At 41.4% G+C, this 18808-nt stretch overlaps 1 protein-coding gene across 2 annotated transcripts in view; it reads left to right on the top strand.

Annotated features, from left to right (window-relative positions):
* The first annotated feature begins 167 nt into the window (after window positions 1-167).
* The window catches only part of MOSMO (modulator of smoothened), a 48298-nt gene continuing 29657 nt past the window's right edge, over window positions 168-18808 (top strand). For both annotated transcript variants that reach the window (XM_077828821.1, XM_077828822.1), the window contains exon 1: window positions 168-425. In XM_077828821.1, the coding sequence (XP_077684947.1) occupies window positions 320-425 (106 nt within the window). In that variant the 5' untranslated portion in view covers window positions 168-319. The remainder of the gene's footprint in view (window positions 426-18808) is intronic.

The raw sequence follows: 18808 nt of genomic DNA, 5'->3' as shown, positions 1-18808 counted from the left end.
TCTCACGGGATCCCCGCCCCGTCTCCGGGGAGGCTCCGCCCCCTCATGGAAGCCCTGCCCCGTCTGGGGAAAATGTGAAGGAGAGTGGGTTTCACTTCCGGAGCGCCCTGTTGCCCCCCCCCCTTCCCGCGGGCTCACTTCCTGTGTTGTCGGGAAAGGTGGGGGTCCCTGTTTTTGGTGCTGCTGCTGCTGCCGCCTCCGCCGGAGAGAGGGTGGGAGTTGAGGTCTCATGGAGCCGCAGCTGTGAGGAGCCCCCGGCCCGGGCCCGTTGTGGGAGCCGGGCGGAGGCTGGACACGGGAGCCGCCGGAGCCGGAGGAGATGGACAAATTGACCATCATCTCAGGATGCCTCTTTCTGGCCGCCGACATCTTCGCCATCGCGAGCCTGGCGAACCCGGACTGGATCAACACCGGGGAGTCCGCGGGTGAGGGGCTGTGCGGGCCTGGAGCGGATCAACGGCGAGGGGTCTGGGTGCAGCCGGGTGGGGGGGCCGGAGTGGATCAAACCCAGGGCTCCGGGGGGTGGTGAGGGGGCCCGGACTGGGTAAGCAGCAGGTGAAGGGGACTGGGGGAGCTGGATCGCTTCTTACTGGGGAGTCTGTGGATGAGGGGGCTGGGGGACTTGGGCTGGAACTGGGAACCTGCGGCGGGAGGGGACGCAGGGCCACTTGGGGTGGGTCAGCACCACAGAGCCTATGGCTGAGGGGCTGGGAGGCGGCGGGCACAACCTGAATTGACACTAGGAACCTTTGGATGAGGAAACTGGGGGACGGGGACTAAGTCACAGGGAGCAGTCAAGGTGGAGTTGAGGGGACCCTGCCTAAATGAACATGAGTGGGGAGTTCCCAGATGAAGGAGGCCGGTAGTTCTGAGTATTGGTGGAACCTGGACTAGATCAGCTTTGGGGAGTCTGAGATGAGAGGGGGTTGGACTGAGGTACTGCAGAGTCCGAGCGGAGATGGTGATATTCTAGCTGGTCGGGGCAGGATATATTCTGGTGGAAATCTGTAGGAGAAGAGCTCGAGGGACATGGGGCAGGTGAGTCTGGCCAACACTGGTCTGGATTAATGGGAGTAGTCTATGGATTGGGTGAGAGATTCTGTGAGAGGAGAATCTGCAGGTGAGAGATTCTAGGGCACTGTCTAGCCAATTTGAAATGGATCAGTATTGGGGGAAATCTGTGTGCGTAGCTAGGCAACCATACTGGATTAAAAATGGTGAGAGATGTAGACAAGAAGCCAGTTTGGTTTGGATCAGCGCTGGAATATCTCTTGATGAGATCTCAAGTGGGATCAATCCTGGGTAGTCCACAATAAAAGAGTACAGATGGTTCAGCCTGACCAGCCCAGACTGGATCAAGACTCTCCGAGAATACTGGCCTGGTTGAATTGGACTGGGATAATAACAGTAAATTCACATTGAGAAAACCTTGGGATAAGGGGCAAGATGGAGCCTGATCTGTCAACCCAGTCTGACTGAATCTTGTGGAATATTCTGGGTATCTGTCTTCTCCTATATAGCTGTGCACAAATACAGAAACTCTCTGAAAAGTCACTTTAATACTATCTATGTAGCAAAAGCAAAACAAACAAAGTTGAAACACTTACAAGCTAAATGGACAGATAGTACCACTACTTGTTTCCACACTGAATTTTAGTCACCATAGACTGTGAATATAGAACAGTCTGTTTTTTTATTTATAATTAGTTTCACTTTTTGGGTCTCTGCTGTTGTGTTTGTATTTTTAATGTTGGAAGTGATCTTTAGATCTCATTTTGCCTCCTCCCTATTTCAAAATGTTCTCGGCATGATGTTTTTAAATCTACTTTTAGGCTTAAACCTATGTTTTGTTTTGTAATATTTGACATTGTTCCTTTAAAGGAGGATTTTTCAAGTGTCTTTTTGCAAATATTGCAATTGCTTTTGCCTATAAATACATAGTTTTATTACAGTTCATCTTGGCTATTGGATGGGGCTGGGCTTGTCCTGGTGAAATGGACAGGAAGACAATAGAAGGGTTTTTCTTCGATCTTGCACCCAAATGAGTCTAGAAGCTCCTTGTCAGGGAAAGAAGCTGTGATGCCATTCTTGCTAGATCCCACCACCTGAATATGGGCAAAGCAACCTAAACTGATCTCTCATTGATATTCCAATCTCCTAGCTGTCCCCACAGGAAATACATAGAATTCTTAAGAACATAAGAATGGCCATACTGGTTCTGACCAGTGGTCCATCAAGTCCAGTATTCTGTCTTCCAAAAGTGGCCAGTGCCAGATGATTCCGAGGGAGTGAACAGAACAGGTCAATGTATTGAGTGATCCATCCCCTGTCCTCCAGTACCAACTTCTAGCAATCACAGATTTAGGGACACCCAGAGCATGGGGTTGCATCTCTGATCATCTTGGCTAATAGCTATTGATGGACCCGTCCTCCATGAACTTATCTAATTCACTTTGAGCCCAGTTATACTTTTGGCCTTCACAAGATCCCCTGGCAAGAGGTTCCACAAGTTGACTGTGCATTGTGTGAAGAATTCAGAGTAACAGCCGTGTTAGTCTGTATTCGCAAAAAGAAAAGGAGTACTTGTGGCACCTTAGAGACTAACCAATTTATTTGAGCATAAGCTTTCGTGAGCTACAGCTCACTTCATCGGATGAAGTGAGCTGTAGCTCACAAAAGCTTATGTTCAAATAAATTGGTTAGTCTCTAAGGTGCCACAAGTACTCCTTTTCTTTGTGTGAAGAAGTACTTCCTTATGTTTGGTTTAATCCTGCTGCCTATTAATTTCATTGGGTGACCCCTGGTTCGTGTGTTATGTGAAGGAGTTAATAACACTTCCTTATTCACTTTCTCCACACCATTCATGACTTTCTAGACCTCTATCATATCCCCCCTCATTTGTCTTTTTTCCAAACTGAACAGTCCCAGTCTTTTTAATCTCTCTTTATATGGAAGCTGTTCCCAACCTTTAATCACTTTTGTTTCACTTCTCTGTACTTTTTCCCATTCTAATATATACCAATCATGCTACTTTAGATAGCACAAAAGATATACAGACCTAGGCAAAACAATAAAATATCTATATGCATTTCCTTGCCTCAGTTTTCTCACTGCTTTTAGGTCTTCTTTGGGCTCAGGTCAGATTTGTCTAAGGCAGTGGTTCTCAACCAGGGGTATGCATACTACTGGGGGTACATCAAGTCATCTAGATATTTGCCTAGTTTTACCACAATCTACATAAAAAGCACTAGCGAAATCAGTACAAACTAAAATTTCATACAATGACTTTTTTATACTGCCCTATATACTATACACTGAAGTGTAAATACAGTATTTATATTCCAATTGCTTTATTTTATAATATGGTAAAATTATAATTTGTCAGTAATAGTGTGCTGTGACACTTGAATTTTTAGGTCTGATTTTGTAAGCAAGTAGTTTTTAAATGAGGTGAAACTTGGGAGTACGTAGGACAAATCAGCCTCCTGAAAGGCGTACGGTAGTCTGGAAAAGTTGAGAACCACTGCTCTAAGGGTCTAAGAACAGCCCCCTACTACACATGGCTTCTCCTCCAAATCACCCAGTTGCCTTCTTCCTCTGCTGCTTTCACGGTTAAACAGGATCCCCTGCTCTGAAAGCCTGCCCCTCTCTCCTGCTTCCTCTTCCTTGCTCTGTGAGTTCCTTGAGTTTATAAGGGCTTGTCTGCATGGTGAGTTGCTGCACAGCAAGCCAGAGTGTGATGCTACAGCACACCCACTTGCTGTGCAGTAACTCACTGTATAGACATGACTACTGTGCAGTGGGAGTCCTGGCATGTGGCTTGGTGTACTACTACTTCAGAGCACACTGTGCTAAGCCATGCTCTGGGACTTTCACTGCGCTGTAGTAATTTCATGGCAAATTACGGTGTGGCAACCTGGTGTGCTGAAGATTTACACCTTAGCTTGTGCAGTAACTTGCCGTGTAAATGAACCCTTAGTCCTGCTACTAACACCTGCTTCCTTTGTTCTGCTGCTGGAGAAATTTCACTGCTACAAACCCCAGCTCACTAATGGAACCTGGAGAAAACTGGCTTCCACTAGACTTTAGCCATCTCATTCTCTCTGGGCAGATCTGTTCACTCGTAGGAGGCTCTTAGTGACTGTCACTTTCAAGGACAGACTTAGGACAGGGAACATGAGTTAAGAATATGGTAAATGGCTTAAGTATAAAGAGTTCATAATATCAAACAAATTCCTTAATTGCACATACACAAGATTCCCTCAAATTGTCACCTCACCACTTTCTGTAGGACCTAAAATTGTTTTTACTTTCTCGCTTGTGTGGGAACAGGAACAGGATAACAGACACTGCTTCCAAACTATTCTGAAAACACAAATGAGCAAAGGTCATGTGGACATAAAGGTGCTGCATACAGTACACTAAAATTCTTGTTAAAGAAACAAGCTTTATCACATCTCTATATAATGTAAAAATTAGTACTTGAACTGTTCTGCTGGGCAGTCATTAAGTATTAGTTATATCACTGTTTATTACTTAGGGATCAGATGCCATTTCCATTCTAAATGTCCTTTAGAGGTGCAGGTAAAACAGTCTTCATTAAGCTAAAGCTTGGCAAACCTTAGGAGTGCATGGATTTTTCTAATGCACTAGACCATTCAAATAATATTTTGACAGACTGAGATTTCTTTTGTCTGGTGGTGCCAAAGAAGCTGCTGAGTTGATACAATCTTAAAAGAAAGCTGTTAAGGTCTTTTCCTAATAAGAAAGTTTCATAGATTTGTATCAGCATGAAAAACAATGTATTGTTACAATGTAAAACCTTATTTTTAAAATTTTTTTGTACTAAAAGAATAAAAAACATTCCAAAATAAGCATTTCATCTAAACTGATAGAGTAAGGAAAAAAAAGAACTAAGGTGCCCATTATATCAAGGACTTCTTGGGCTTAGTACTGCACTTAGTATTTTTTAAGCACTGTAATTACTCCTGGGGGAATTCTGTGCCACTGCACATGCGCAGAATTTATGTCCCCTGCAAATGTGTTTGCTTCACTGCAGAAAAATGACTTTCTGACAGGAAAGCAAAGGGAAGCCACAAGAGCAGTCATCCTCACAGTATGTTTCGGGTCCCCAGGGCAGCCAGCAGAGAGGTAAATTACTGTGGGGCGGGGGGCAGGACTGGGGAAGACCCAGCTGGTGGCTCCTACCCTGTGCCGGGCTTAGTTGCTAGTCCCAGCTGGGCTGGGGAGGACAGGACTTCATCTTCCCCTGCACAGCATCTAGGGCTGTGTCAGACCCACCCCCAGATTTCTCCACCAGCTGTAGGAAATTCTGTAAACTCCCCTCTCCTGCCCCCCACCTCCTTGCACCCATCGCTCCTCAGCTGCAGGGGGAGGGATCACTGGACAGGGAGCTGCTCCTCCATCTGCCCAACCACCATGCATCCAGACTCCCCTCATACCCAGAATCCCCCCGACGAGCCTCACTCCCCCTGCATCTGGGCCACCCTGATGAGCCACCTGCACCCAGATCCCCATCATACCAAGCCCCACTCCCCCAGCATCTGGACCCCACCGCTGAGCCCCCCCATACCCAGACACACACCCCCTGCTGAGCTCCAGCCACCTTCACCTAGACCCCCCCCGCAGTCCCATCACCATTGCACGGAGAGCCCCCCCAACAAGCCCCTGTGCATCCAGATCCCCCCCGCCCTGCACCTGGATCCCCAATGAGCCATCCACACCCAGATTGCCCCATGCAGAACCTTCTCAATTCACACCTGGATCCCCTCCACACTTGGATCCTGCCTTCCTGAGCCTGCCTGCCCACACCTAGTGCACTTGGCATGGAGGGGCATGGCTCTGGGGTGTTTCTGGGGCAGGCCCAGACCTTGCAATATGTCAGAGTTGGGTGCAGCCTCACCACTGAGTCTATGTCCCAGCAGGAAAGCTGCCCAATGATCTCCCATCTCTGTGCAGTCAGTGGCCTGTGCTCCCCAATGCCATGCTGGAGCCTCCACATTTATTTGACAAATAAAATTTGCAGAATTTTTTTTTGGCGCAGAATTTTTAAATTTTTGGCACAGAATACCCTCAGGAATAACTGTAATATAAGATGAGTGCTTTTAAAAATGACACTTCATTCCCAGAGAATGATACAGAAAAGAATGGGACCCCATCATTGAGGACCAAAGAAATGCCTTGCTGATAAGCCCAGTTCCAGCTGCTAGGAGGATTCTGGGATTCGTACTAGTTTGCTGTCCTTACACCATGTTCAGGGACTTTCTTTCCTATCTGCCTTTGAATAGTAGTTGTCTGAAGCACCCTCCTCTCATTGGTCAAGGGAACTTTCTTTTTCTGTGCCCAACCTTTTTGTTTTGGGGGTTTCTTTCTCATGGGAATAGCTCTAGTGCCTGCCTATGCAGATAACTGTGATACCAAGTAGCAGCAGAACGACATTATTTCTCAGTTTGGCTGCTCTCCTCAGAGTCTGGAAAAGCAGAATGCAACTGCTAGTCTTGTCAGCACTCCTGCTGCCTACAGTGTAGGAGAGGTCTCGGCAGATTCAAGATGATACTGCACTGGATTACTCAAAGTTGTTTGTTACCATAAAGGCTGAAAACCTGGGCCCAGATTTTCAGAAAAGTCTGTGTCTTATTTGAATGCACAACAATGTGTAATTAAGATTGTCCGTGCAGTTGGTCACACTACAAACCAAATTGGTCATTTATATGATTTTCTGAAAATCTGGGCCTTTATTTTATTTAAATGAAAGCTTAATTCTGTAGAGTTTGATGGCTGGGTAGCACTTCTCTTTAACCCTACTCTCCTCATAAAGAAGTAGATATTTTAGCTCTGTGTGAATGCTGTGTTTTCCCATTCCCTTCTGTAGTTATGCACAATTGACTAAGTTCAGGAGCTGGATCCTTAAGTGAGTTTGTCTTTGCTTTCATAGGTTTGTCAGAATCACAGTGCTGCTTTAGCTAGTCTTGTTTAAGGAAGTTCATAGGTTTTAAAATACATTTGTTTCATAAAATAAAAGGTTAAAAAATGGATTTGTCTCTCAAAGAGCTCCCAGTGTGAAGTGAATCTTTTTTTATGTGCATGTAAAACACTGCTGGATCAAATCTGGAAATCAGCAATTTATCAATAATTTTACAGAGGCAGCTTTATTTTAACAGAGCAGTATCTTAAGCAAGAAACAGAGGCTTAAACCTGCTCCAGATTAAGTCACTGACTAAACTCCCATTGATCTTCGTGATAGGGTTTGATCCTATATCAGTACACTTTCTGTAATCAATTTAAAAGTTTTTCATAAGCAGATGGAATAAAAACTATGTGTTCATTTTTGTGTGAGAGGATCTATAGTGACTCTTACTGAAGCTGATACTTTGTCTTTTTCTCAGAGGGATGGTTGGGCTTAATTTACCTTAGTTTCAGCATTTCAAGATATTGCCATAGCGAAAGGAATTTGAATGGGATGTACTATTGACCTGAAGAATGATTTTTAAAGCCATTTGTATATGCTCTTGACAATTTGGAATACTTTCAGGGCAGTCCACAAAACTGTGGAGGAACATTTAATAAAAAAAAAAAAATCCTGTTTTGTACACTGAACTGTTAGTGTCAACTTCATGATGGATGGCCAAATACTTTAGGATTATTTGGTTCCAATTTACAGTACAGAATATAACTGAGTTATACTGATCACTTACTTAATGTGAATGTCAAAACTTAAGACTGCTAAATTTTGAAAGATCACTTCTAAAATAAACATATTAATGTAAGTGGATGTGATGCATGGTTTAATGTAGGACTACATTGTATGACATTATGGTTGCTATTTATACATGTAACAGTGCTGTCTTGTATAGGATTATTGTTAAATAGTATATTCAGTTTTACCGTGCATCTGTGGTATGTAATTCTTCACATAAGTGACCATGATGTTTGTTTTTCATTTAAATAGCCCTGTATATCAAGCAGTGTAGTGACAGTAATGACAATAAGTTGTGAATCTACATCATGACACTTATTTAACTGTCAACAGCTTATTCACAAAGGCTGCTACGGTACAAATTTTGCGACATACTTTCTGTGGAGTCTAGTATCATGCATGGTAGTTGGTAATGTAGAATGCTGCCATTCAGAGGAAATGGGTTTGAAAGCAATTGCTGTACTGTGCGCTTAGCGCAGTTATTATATTTTCTTCCTCCTTGCATTTGCGGATCTTGCACTATCTAAGAACTGGCTGCAAAGTGGTGGTAGTGTTTAAGTGTTTCAGCAATGTGGCTGGCACTGTACAAAACATAAACTGACTCTGTTTCAAAGAATTTATATTCTAATAGAGAATATGGGTCATGATGGGAAGCCATGAAGAAAGAATAACTTAGATAATTTTAAATAAATATTTGTTTTAGGTCATATCTTGTGGGGATTGTAATGAGGGAAGTTGTCCTCTCAGTGACACGTATGCATGGAGCAGGTGCGGTAAATATACAAGGAGAAATGCAGTAATAATGGGGAGAACAGGAGCTGAAGCAGAGCCAAGTATACCTAGACCATCCCTGACAAATGTTTGTCTAACCTATTCTTAAAAATTTCCAATTATGGGGATTCCACAACCTCCCTTGGAAGCCTATTCCAGTACTTAACTTTCTAATTATAAGGATAGTTTTCCCCAATAACTAACCTAAATTTCCCTTGCTGCAAATTAAGCCAATTACTTCTTGTGCTACCTTCAGTGGATATAGAACAATTGATCACTGTCATCCTTATAACATATTTTAAGATTATCAGGGACCCCCGCCTCCTCAGTCTTTTTTTCTGAAGACTAAACATATTCCATACATGGTGTTATGAAAACTGATGAAAAGCCAAGCTGTGATTATACACTTGTTACAGTAGATAAAAATGCTTGGTTTTGAGAGGTATAAAAAATAGAATGGATTTAAGGTGGTAGAAGGGAAAAAAGGAAACACAGTTCTGTATTCTGTACTAAGTATGCAGTGTGTGTTTGCTCCACACTTGCGACGTATTAGCCTGTAAAAGGTAACATTGAAGCTCCCAGTCTAAGCACATCTAGTATAGTTCAATTCTATTAAATATCATATTTTTTAAAAATGTCTTTCAAGTGACTATAAAAATCTCAGACAAGGCTTGAGTTGTACTTGAGTGACTTCTTATTCTGTAATCTGCAATGTTTTAGAGCACTGTAGTAGTAATCATCATCATCATCATCATCATAAGGCATAGATGTGATGGAAAGCATTAATTATTTGCTTGTTTGAATTTCTGGTGTTTGGGCATATAGGAAGGATTGATTTCTACATAGGCAGACTCTCTTAAAGGTAGATACCTGTTTCAGCCTAGTTATTTGACATAGCTAGAGGATGTATGAGAGCTCTGATCATCCTTTTCTCTTTGCTCTTTAGTGGAGATGCTATTCATTCATGTTTTTGAAGTAGCAATATATTTATTTCTGGCACATAAGGGTGCAAAATGTTATTCCTGTATTTCCAGCATCTTTGTTAAATTATTTAAATTTTAGTTGGTTTTACAGAATCTGACATCAGGCCATCATTTTTCATTGAGCACAGATCTGGAAGCCAATAACTTGAGTTGTTACTCCACCATTATTTTTAAAAGTGCCATAAAGTACTAGCTTGCTTGATTTTTCTTCTCTTTTGGGAGTAAATTTGTAATAAAAATTCCAGGAAGGCTGGATGTCCTTCTCCCAACTAAGTGTTTAATTGCTTTTTTTTTCCTTTGTATCTAGTCCTTGCTTCTTCCGTCAGTATTCAGCTTACTCGCAAACAGTAACATTTCCAAAAGCATTAAGCCCTAGTGAATTAGGTACTTTTGGTCACAACTCAGCTAAAATTGAGTTACATTCAGTATCTGGGGAAGCTGCTTGTCTTTTCTTTCAATTCCCACTCCCCTCAAAATATGTTGAATTCTGAATCTGCTTTATGTGTACGCTACACATAGTGGAAAACGTATCTTGCTAGCATTTTAACTTTGTGGTTTTACTGGTCTTTCACTGTTCATCAGTCAAATAAGTGGATTTTTCACTTTAGAAGACTCTAGCTACTATTGGTACAATATGGTACGGATTAGAGCCTTTTTAATTCTAACGTGATTCATTTAGGTGTATAGTTATTAAAAATAAAGCTTTTGCTTAATATGTGCCATACAGCTAGGATTCTCTACCATCAGTAATGTGCAAAATGGAATCCTGTTAATGACTTGCATGGCTTATTAAAAACACTCGTACTGTTTCATATTTCAGTCAGTGCTCACATATGAACAGCATTATGTAAACTCAATTTGTATTTTTGCCAAAGTAAAGAAGATCAGTAGGTCAAACTTCTAAGCATGACCTACTTTTTCATAGGTACTAGACAACTATTCTCGTTTTCTCTACAACTTTTTCTTTTCTGATCTTGGAGCACAGGTGATGGGACTCACTTTTATCTTGTCTGAGGCAGAATGTAGGATTTGCTGTAACACATGGGACCACTTGTTCATTGAGTCCTGATATTCTTTTCTGGCAGCAGGTGATCTCTTGATACTTCAGAGAAGGTGACGTGGGTGATTTTGTGGAATACAAAATGCTAAATGGAATAGAGGTTAGATGCTCCTATCTGAATTAGTGTCAAATACAAACAGAGTTTGAGTTGCTCGAGAACAAACATAACACTGAAGGGATTTCTATATTTTTTTAATAAAAAGAAATATGCTATGTGGGATAAGTTACATATGACATCAGTATTATTGTATTTCCATAGTGTTGATGTGCCGTAGTCATGGACCAGATCCATCATACATGATGCTGTACAAACAGAACAAAGAGACAGTGAAACTTCTGTTCATTCCCCTTCTCGTGCGTGGTGTGTGAGACCAGCAAAATGGGGATATGGCCAAGCAGAGGAGCCATGTGTGATGGGTTGGACCCGCCTTCCAGGGTGCCACCTGATGTACTGGGGTTTCACTGAGCCTGCCTGCTCCACTAGCCTGGCCTCTATCCTGTTTTGCTGAATCAAGCCCTCCGGCCTCTGGCAGCACACACACACAGGTAGGGATGTACCAGCTGTAGAATCACACAGGGTCTACAAACAGCTCTCTATGGAAATTGCCCAGCACTCAAGTGCAGCTGTCCTCTGGAAAGTACACCCAAAATAATATTGGCTTGTGCTGTAGAGAAATCTGTACAACATAAGCTCATAAATTTGCCCCCTCCCTCAATATGGAGGAAGATATGCATAACTTCTCCCCCCCCCGTTATAAATTGCACAAACTATGTTTTATAATAAACAAAAACAAGTTTATTAACCACAAAAGGCAGATTTTAAGTGGTTATAAGGAATAGCAAACTGAACAAAGCAGAATACTAAGCAAATAAAACAAAACATGCATACTAAGCTTAAGATCTTGAGACTGGTTTCAAGAAGTAATTTCTCACCCTAAATGTTGCTTTTGGGCAAGTTGCAGAAATTCTTGAAAGCTAGCTACCCTGCTTGCAGCTTAAATCTTCAGAAACCATATTCACAGACCAGATCCCTTTTCCAGCCTGGGCTCAACGCTCTTCCCACCCGCCCCCATCTTTGTTTCTCAGATCTTTCCAGCTGTCATCCTGGGTGAGGATTCAGTGAAGAGTGAACCAAGATCAGCTTACTCCCCAGCCTTAGATAGAATTTACATAAGGCGGGAACCTTTTGTTTCCCAGTTTTGATCTCCCCCTTCTTTTAGTGGAAAATCACTAGAAGTCCAAGATGGTGTTTAGTACCAGGTGACATGACCACATGAACTTGTAGTATCAAAGCAACATCCCAGGACGCTTCTCTGGAAGGAGAGAGATTAGTATCTTCAAAGTCTTATTGTTTCTTCCTGATGGCCCATCAAGGCTGATGGTCTGCTCTCTGGTGGGTGTTTCCCAAGTACACACACAGTTGTAATTTTTTCATAGTCAATATTCCTAACTTTAGGTAAAGAAATTATACATTTAGTAAATCATAACCTTTCCAATGATATCTTACATGACCCATCTTGCATAAAACATATCTGTTATGCCATATTGATATCGTAACAATCTTTCTATGAAGAATATGCGGTGTAACATCACACCATGAATACATGTTGCTTTTGGGAGAAGAAATATAAAAGCAGAGGTTGAACAGGCAAAGCTTTGTGTATAATAAGGAGGTAGGCAAGTATTTAGAGAAAAATAAACGTAGTGTACAATTTCTGTGAGAAAAAAAGAGGTTTAGATAAAGTTCCTCACTTCTCTTTACACCAAATCTTTTCTTGATGACAGCCTCTTAATATAAATGATTATAAATCATTTACGTTATTAGTCCAGTTGAATAGTGCTCACTGTAGGGCTTGAACCTCAGCACCAACATCTTTTCCTGCAGATGCATGAATGCTACATTGGCAATGCTGGGCTGTCCTAGTGCTCAGCATTTCAAATAGTTTTAGTTAATAATAGTAACATTAGTCACTGATAGCCAAAAGGTATGAACGACCATGTTTGTAGACAACAAATACAAACAGTCTAGCTTTGTGACACACATCATGAAAGTGACTCACTACTTCTCTTCCCATTTTGTTTCATAGTCTTCTTCTTCCAGTGTTTCCCTTTCCTTCTCAATCACTCTGTTCACCCTCCCCAAGCTTTCTTTCCTTGTTTACCCTACATACAGTGCCGCTCCACTTGCTGTTGCTGAACAATCCCTGCCCACACTGGTGGCACACAGCTAGTTTTGGCCAGGACAGTCCCTTTGTTTAGCCCTGTCCTGGCCCTCTCGACTTTTTTCCGAATGGAGGCATTTGTCCGGTGTGCTCTTGCTAACATGATCAGTTGGCAAGAGCAACAGGACAAATGCCCACTTTTGTGTTTATATTAAAAAAAAAAAAAAGGGGGGGTGGGATGCGGCTCAGAGGGGGCAAGTGGAGATGCCGTCTCCCTGCAGGGGGGGAAGCAGGGCTGGGTGGGAGTGAGCAGCTTTCCAGCATGAGGTACCCCCACAGGGTTCCAGCGGCTGGGCAGCAGCATGCAGGGAAAGAACCCACTGGCAAGCATCTGGGGGGTGTCCAGTTTTCTCTTTGGGAAATACGGTAAATATAAAAATGAGTAATACAATCACAACGGTAGCAACTCGTATGTTTATTTTTATATTAAATCTACTTTATTTTATGCTGTCCCCACATTTTGAGTCTTCAATATGACACTGATTGTCTTTAGGTTCCAGTGAGTCCCGTTCCATGAAGATGAAAGGGGGAGCTAGTTACCTGTCAGAGCAGTTGTTTTGGGCTGTCAGCAAACTTGAGCAAACATTACTGCATCAATTAGATTTGGGTCATGTTTTCAGGCTTTCCTCTTAATGAGGGCTAGAAGCATAGTTTCTGTAGCATAGTTCTACCACAAGAGGCGTGTTCTGTTGTTAATTCTACATGGATTATATGGGGCCCAGTTTAATGCAATAACATTATTAGAAGAGAAAACTGTACAGAATTATCAGACATGGTCACGGTAAGTCTATAAGCTTTATCTACCATGACAGTGGATTCTGTGTGGAAGGTCTTGCTTTTAGTCCCGGGTATGGTGAGTTGATTAATTTTTGTTCTGATTACTAATCCTGTCCAAATCTTAGTAGTAGAAACATAACTTGGATTCTCACTCTAAAACTGGTGCATATTGTACAATATAGTGCACAGCATATTTTGTTGAGATATCAGCAACCAACGTAATGCCTCTTCATATTTCTAGAGTATATTTGTTCTTTTAAAAAAAAAAAAAAGCCAACAGAAAGGACAATTTATAGCAGGATCACAGTAGTTGATGTTACTTTATCAAGTCCATGTCCCTGAGTGAGTGGGATTTAGTTGTTTTTCTCCCCAAAAGAAAGCATATCTGATATTAAACTGATATTTCTTTAGATTTTTGACTAAGCTGTAGATGGTGCCCATACAGTAGGGTACTTCATCTTGTTTAACTTTTTATGCAAGTTCCTTGAACAGTTACCAAGTAGAAACAAAGAGGAGAAATTGAGTAGTTTGTGCAAGTGATATTTTCAGACGATATGGAAAATCAGCTAGAATCAGCACTCTCTGAAACCTAGTCATCAATCCAGAAGTAGGCCAGAGTAAGACAGCATTCCTTGTGTGAGAGGTCACCCCATCCTCAGTCTGGGCCCCAATAGTGCTCTGCCTCTTTTTGGCTGATCTGAACTTTGTTCATACTATGTATTGGAGTGTTATGCTACCATGTGACTAGACTATGACATAGGTCACATCGTGTCATTGTGTGACGTTAAAATTGTCCAGATTTGAACAGTAACTTAGCAGTAGTGAGACTGAAATAATTAACAGGACTTCTTGATCATTCTTTCTGAGAAGCCCTCAGTGGTACTTTAATATGTGATCTGTTGAGGAGTATCATTTTACGTTCCTGTCTGAAGCCAAATATAACTCATCAGAAGTGAAATGGCAGAACAGCTGTAAGTATCATAGCTTCTGGCTTCCCTTCCAAAAGTGAGGAACAAAAGTGCAGCAGTTGATTAGAAAGATCACTCTAAATATTGGATACTAGTGTAGTAAATATATTGATGTAGTTGCATTTAGGCACTTTGCAATCAAGCTGTCAGTTTTCAAGGTGCATGGGTTTGGCTGTTTTACCAAATTTTATATTAAATGTGCAAGAAGAAAGTTTTTGTCCTTTCAGCCCAGTCACACTTTAAAATTTCTAAAGGTTCTAGTTCTCATTGACAACATCATCTTATTGTGGCAATGTTTATAATGTCAAAATAAACCACCAGAAGGATGCACATTTAACGCTGTGCTATAAACTAGGAAAGATTACTGTTAGCATGGGCTGATTTCTTGTCTCTGGTATGTAAGAGCACAGAAGAGTCTTTGTTTTGTTCTTGGGAGAGCTATTTCTGTGTTGTTGCCTGAGGATAACTTTCTCAACGTGTGGTGGTCCATCTTGTCTAAAAATACATAAATTAAATAAACTCCAATACCTGTGTGGTACTGGAAACCCAGAATGTTGGAATCAGAAAACAGACTAGCCTTAACTGGATCATATCCTCTTATTTTTAAGCTGAGTTCAATTAAAAATATTTTATGTGGGGCTCATGCATTTAAATGTCTGTTACTTGCAGAGGAGGAGTTTAAAGCTGGTCCTGGTGTCTCAGCTGCAGTGATCATTTATCTTTCTCACTTTTTAGTGTGGTTTGGGTTTTTTGGTCTGAACTTAGCACTGATGCAAGGCCCTGCATCAAGAGCTCTTAAGACCTAAGTTGTCATCATAGCCACAAAAAAGACACAGCATGGAGAGCAGCAGCAGCAGGGCAAGCTTTCCCATGTTGCTCTGCTAACATGCATCAACCCTAACTTGGAGGCTGACTTAGAATAAAGAAAAGGAGTCCTTGTGGCACCTTAGAGACTAACCAATTTATTTGAGCATGAGCTTTCGTGAGCTACAGCTCACTTCATCAGATGCATCTGATGAAGTGAGCTGTAGCTCACGAAAGCTCATGCTCAAATAAATTGGTTAGTCTCTAAGGTGCCACAAGGACTCCTTTTCTTTTTGCGAATACAGACTAACACGACTGTTACTCTGAAACCTGACTTAGAATAGTTCAGTTTCAGGATTCATCAGTCCTTGACACCTCTCCTCAGAGTTCCAAGAAGGATCCAGTCAATGCCACTGTGATTGTTTTTGTGATGTGGACTCTGAGATGGTGGTCCATCCAGACAACTTGCTTCATTATTGACTACTGAATAGTAATCTGAGTAACAACTCTGGGTCACTACCTTTGTGGACTGGGTTTGAACTAGTGACCTAGTGTCCTATTCTAAGTGTCCTAAGGTGTCTTATTCTAATACCACAGACACAGGGTCTTAAGAGTTTTTAAGCATCTCTGTGGGAGGAAGGGGGCATTCTGTCATTAAGGGAAAGGAGTAGCCTTTATATAAAAGGGAGATAAGATAGTCTCTGTGAATTGGCTTCAGTGGGAGAGTGGATTTTGACTTTGGAGGTGAGGGAATAATCAGAGTGGAGGGGAAACGGTGGCTTTCGTAGCACAATCAATCTCTGTGTGTAGCTTAATATTGATTTAACATAAATTATTCTTAAAAAGATGCACTCTTTGCTTGCAAAGTCCTCTTTCAGAATACCTAAAGCAAACCTTGTCTGAATCTCTCTTGAAAATCCCTGAGTATTTTTAAAACTATTTTTTCTCTTACTCTGTGACTTCGGTGAAGATTTTGTTATCTCGCCTTTCTAAAGTCTTAGCACTTTCTTTGCTGGTTTACATTCTATTTATCCTAATTTTCTGGGCACCTATAGTTTCTCTTAAGACACAGTAGAAATAAAATCAAGTACTAAGAGCTCCCGATGTTGTCAGTGGGAGTCTTGTGTGTAACAGTTATAGTCTTGGGCTACACTGCAATTCAACATCTGTGGCTAGCCTGTGTCAACTGACTCAGGTTCATGGGGCTGTTTAATTGAGACGTGGACCCTCTCCCCTCCAGGTTCTCAGAGCCTGGGCTCTGGCCCAAGCCCGAACACTTACATTTCAATTAAATAGCCCCATGAGCCCAAGTCGGCTGACGTAGGTCAGCTGCATGTGTTGAATTGCAGTGTAGACGTACTCTTGGTCACCCAAATTTTAATTCTAGTTCATTATTTTTTACATAAAATTGAAAGATAAATAGTATAACTATATTAATCACTAAAAACAATGAGGAGTCCTTGTGGCACCTGAGAGACTAACAAATGCACCTCATTGTTTTTGCTGATACAGATTAACACGGCTACCACTCTGAAATCTATATTAATCACTGGAATTGATGCAATGCATAATGTAGAGTGTGGGCCTAGTTTATTTGAAACTACTTTGGCAAAGATTCCTTCAAAAACTGTGTCTTAGCAGTAGAATGAGATGTGATATCTCAGTGCTTCTCATAATGAGCTCCATGAACTGGAACTTGAAGGGACACTCTACTTTCTAAGGAGTTCTTTCAGAAAGGAAAATATATGGGCAAACCCTCTGTAAACATGACATGTTAACAGAAGAATGTAGTAAATTAGAAATCTCTGCTTTTATGACCATAGCATATTCTTACAGGAACATATGGGTTCTCAGGCCTTGGGCTTTGTCCTATTGGAAATAAAGTAAGGGTGGGGAGTGGATCAATATTGCAGCTGGACAGTCCATAGAATACTAGCCAACTTCAAAGGCTTTTGGTTCATAGTTACAGTAATCGGCAGATAATTAAAGAGGAAAGACCAGAATGCTAAAAAGAAATTAGAGTTTTCATCCCAAAGATAAGAAAGGTAATTATTCTAAACTCACATAAACATCATTTTGAGCTCCTGTACTTCCTCAGCATTTGCAGTAAATGGCTAGTCCTCTGTTTTGCAACACATTTATCACAATCCGAATTCAGCCTCCTGTATTCATAAATCTTCTTTCAACAAGTCCGGACTTGTTCACCTTTCAGTCTGCAGACTGAACAACAGGCTTAGTATCTGTGCAGTAGAAAACTAATCTATCATGCTTCTTTCTGAATATTTGGATAAGAAAATTGAAGTCCTTTAGAGGCTTAAACACTAAATTACTCCCGTCGGACCTAACCTGTGAAGAAAATCCTTGTTTAAGAACAATAGCAAATAAACTACCGTGTGCTTTACTGGAAAAGTTGTTTGCGTCCAGATGACTCTAGCCAGTTTATTAAATCAGTGTGCTACCTCCCTCTACCTTACCACAGTGCTAACTATTCAGAGATAAATTATTGTAGGGCTAAATTGTCACATGGCTTCATAGGTTAATTTATTCTTGGTTGAAATCCATAGTCTCCTCATCGGACAGCATTTTAATAATTAAAGAGAAGTTCCCACACTTCTTGCATGCGGATGTAGGGTTATGTCGAGGGATAAAGTGACAGTGAATTTACATATGGAAAGAGGAGGAATTGTTATATTGAGGAGACTTATTTTAAACTACTTTGAAACAGTTTAGGAGTGGAGGCCTAGAACAGGTTATGTATGTCTTTTATCAGTAGACAGACCCAGGGAAAAATCACTTGCTTTGGGAGAGGTGGGTCAGGAATCTTTACCTTTGGGACCTCTCTGTATTAATTACAGATATTTACTCTAACTTGCCTTTTAGGCAAAAATTAGATCCTTAATTCTCCACAACTGTAGATTCATCAATGATAGACGCTGGACTTACACTGTGGTGGTGTATACATCTCAAATTTTCAATTGTAGGCACTGGAAGCCTCTAAACCTTTCTTGTTGCAAAGCCGGCCTTTCCCAAAAAGAACATTTGCCCTGTTACATCATCCATACGGAGAACAATCTTCAAGCAGTAATAGCAGAAGTGTGGACTGCTGTATACTCTCCCAAACACTCTGCCCGCAGACTCCTCAATGGTTATATTTATACTAGGATATTTGGACCCATAATTGCCACCAAGTGGAACTTCATTGGCATAGTTTGGAAGTGGTAGCACTGTTGTATGCTTTAGTGTAGTCAGGTCTTGTGCATTTTTACTGCTGGGTCATAGGGTAGGGATAGTATGGTATAGCAAATCTGATCCCTAAACTACCAGTAGAGCTGTAGCAGTTGGGAATTACGGGTCTGAAAATCCTGTTGTAGACAAGGCCAATAAGGTTGAACTTTAAAGCTTTCCTTTGATTAGTTAATGTTAACACACTTCATGAACTGGCAGGTTATAAAATTATGCTTTAATTGTGCCGGATAACCTATACCGATCTATCACACTGATTTTGT

The sequence above is a fragment of the Eretmochelys imbricata genome, chromosome 10, assembly GCF_965152235.1.
Source record: "Eretmochelys imbricata isolate rEreImb1 chromosome 10, rEreImb1.hap1, whole genome shotgun sequence".
Classification (NCBI taxonomy): Eukaryota; Metazoa; Chordata; order Testudines; family Cheloniidae; genus Eretmochelys; species Eretmochelys imbricata.
The sequence above is the reverse complement of the archived record's forward strand: the minus strand, read 5'-3'. Positions and strand labels throughout refer to the sequence as shown.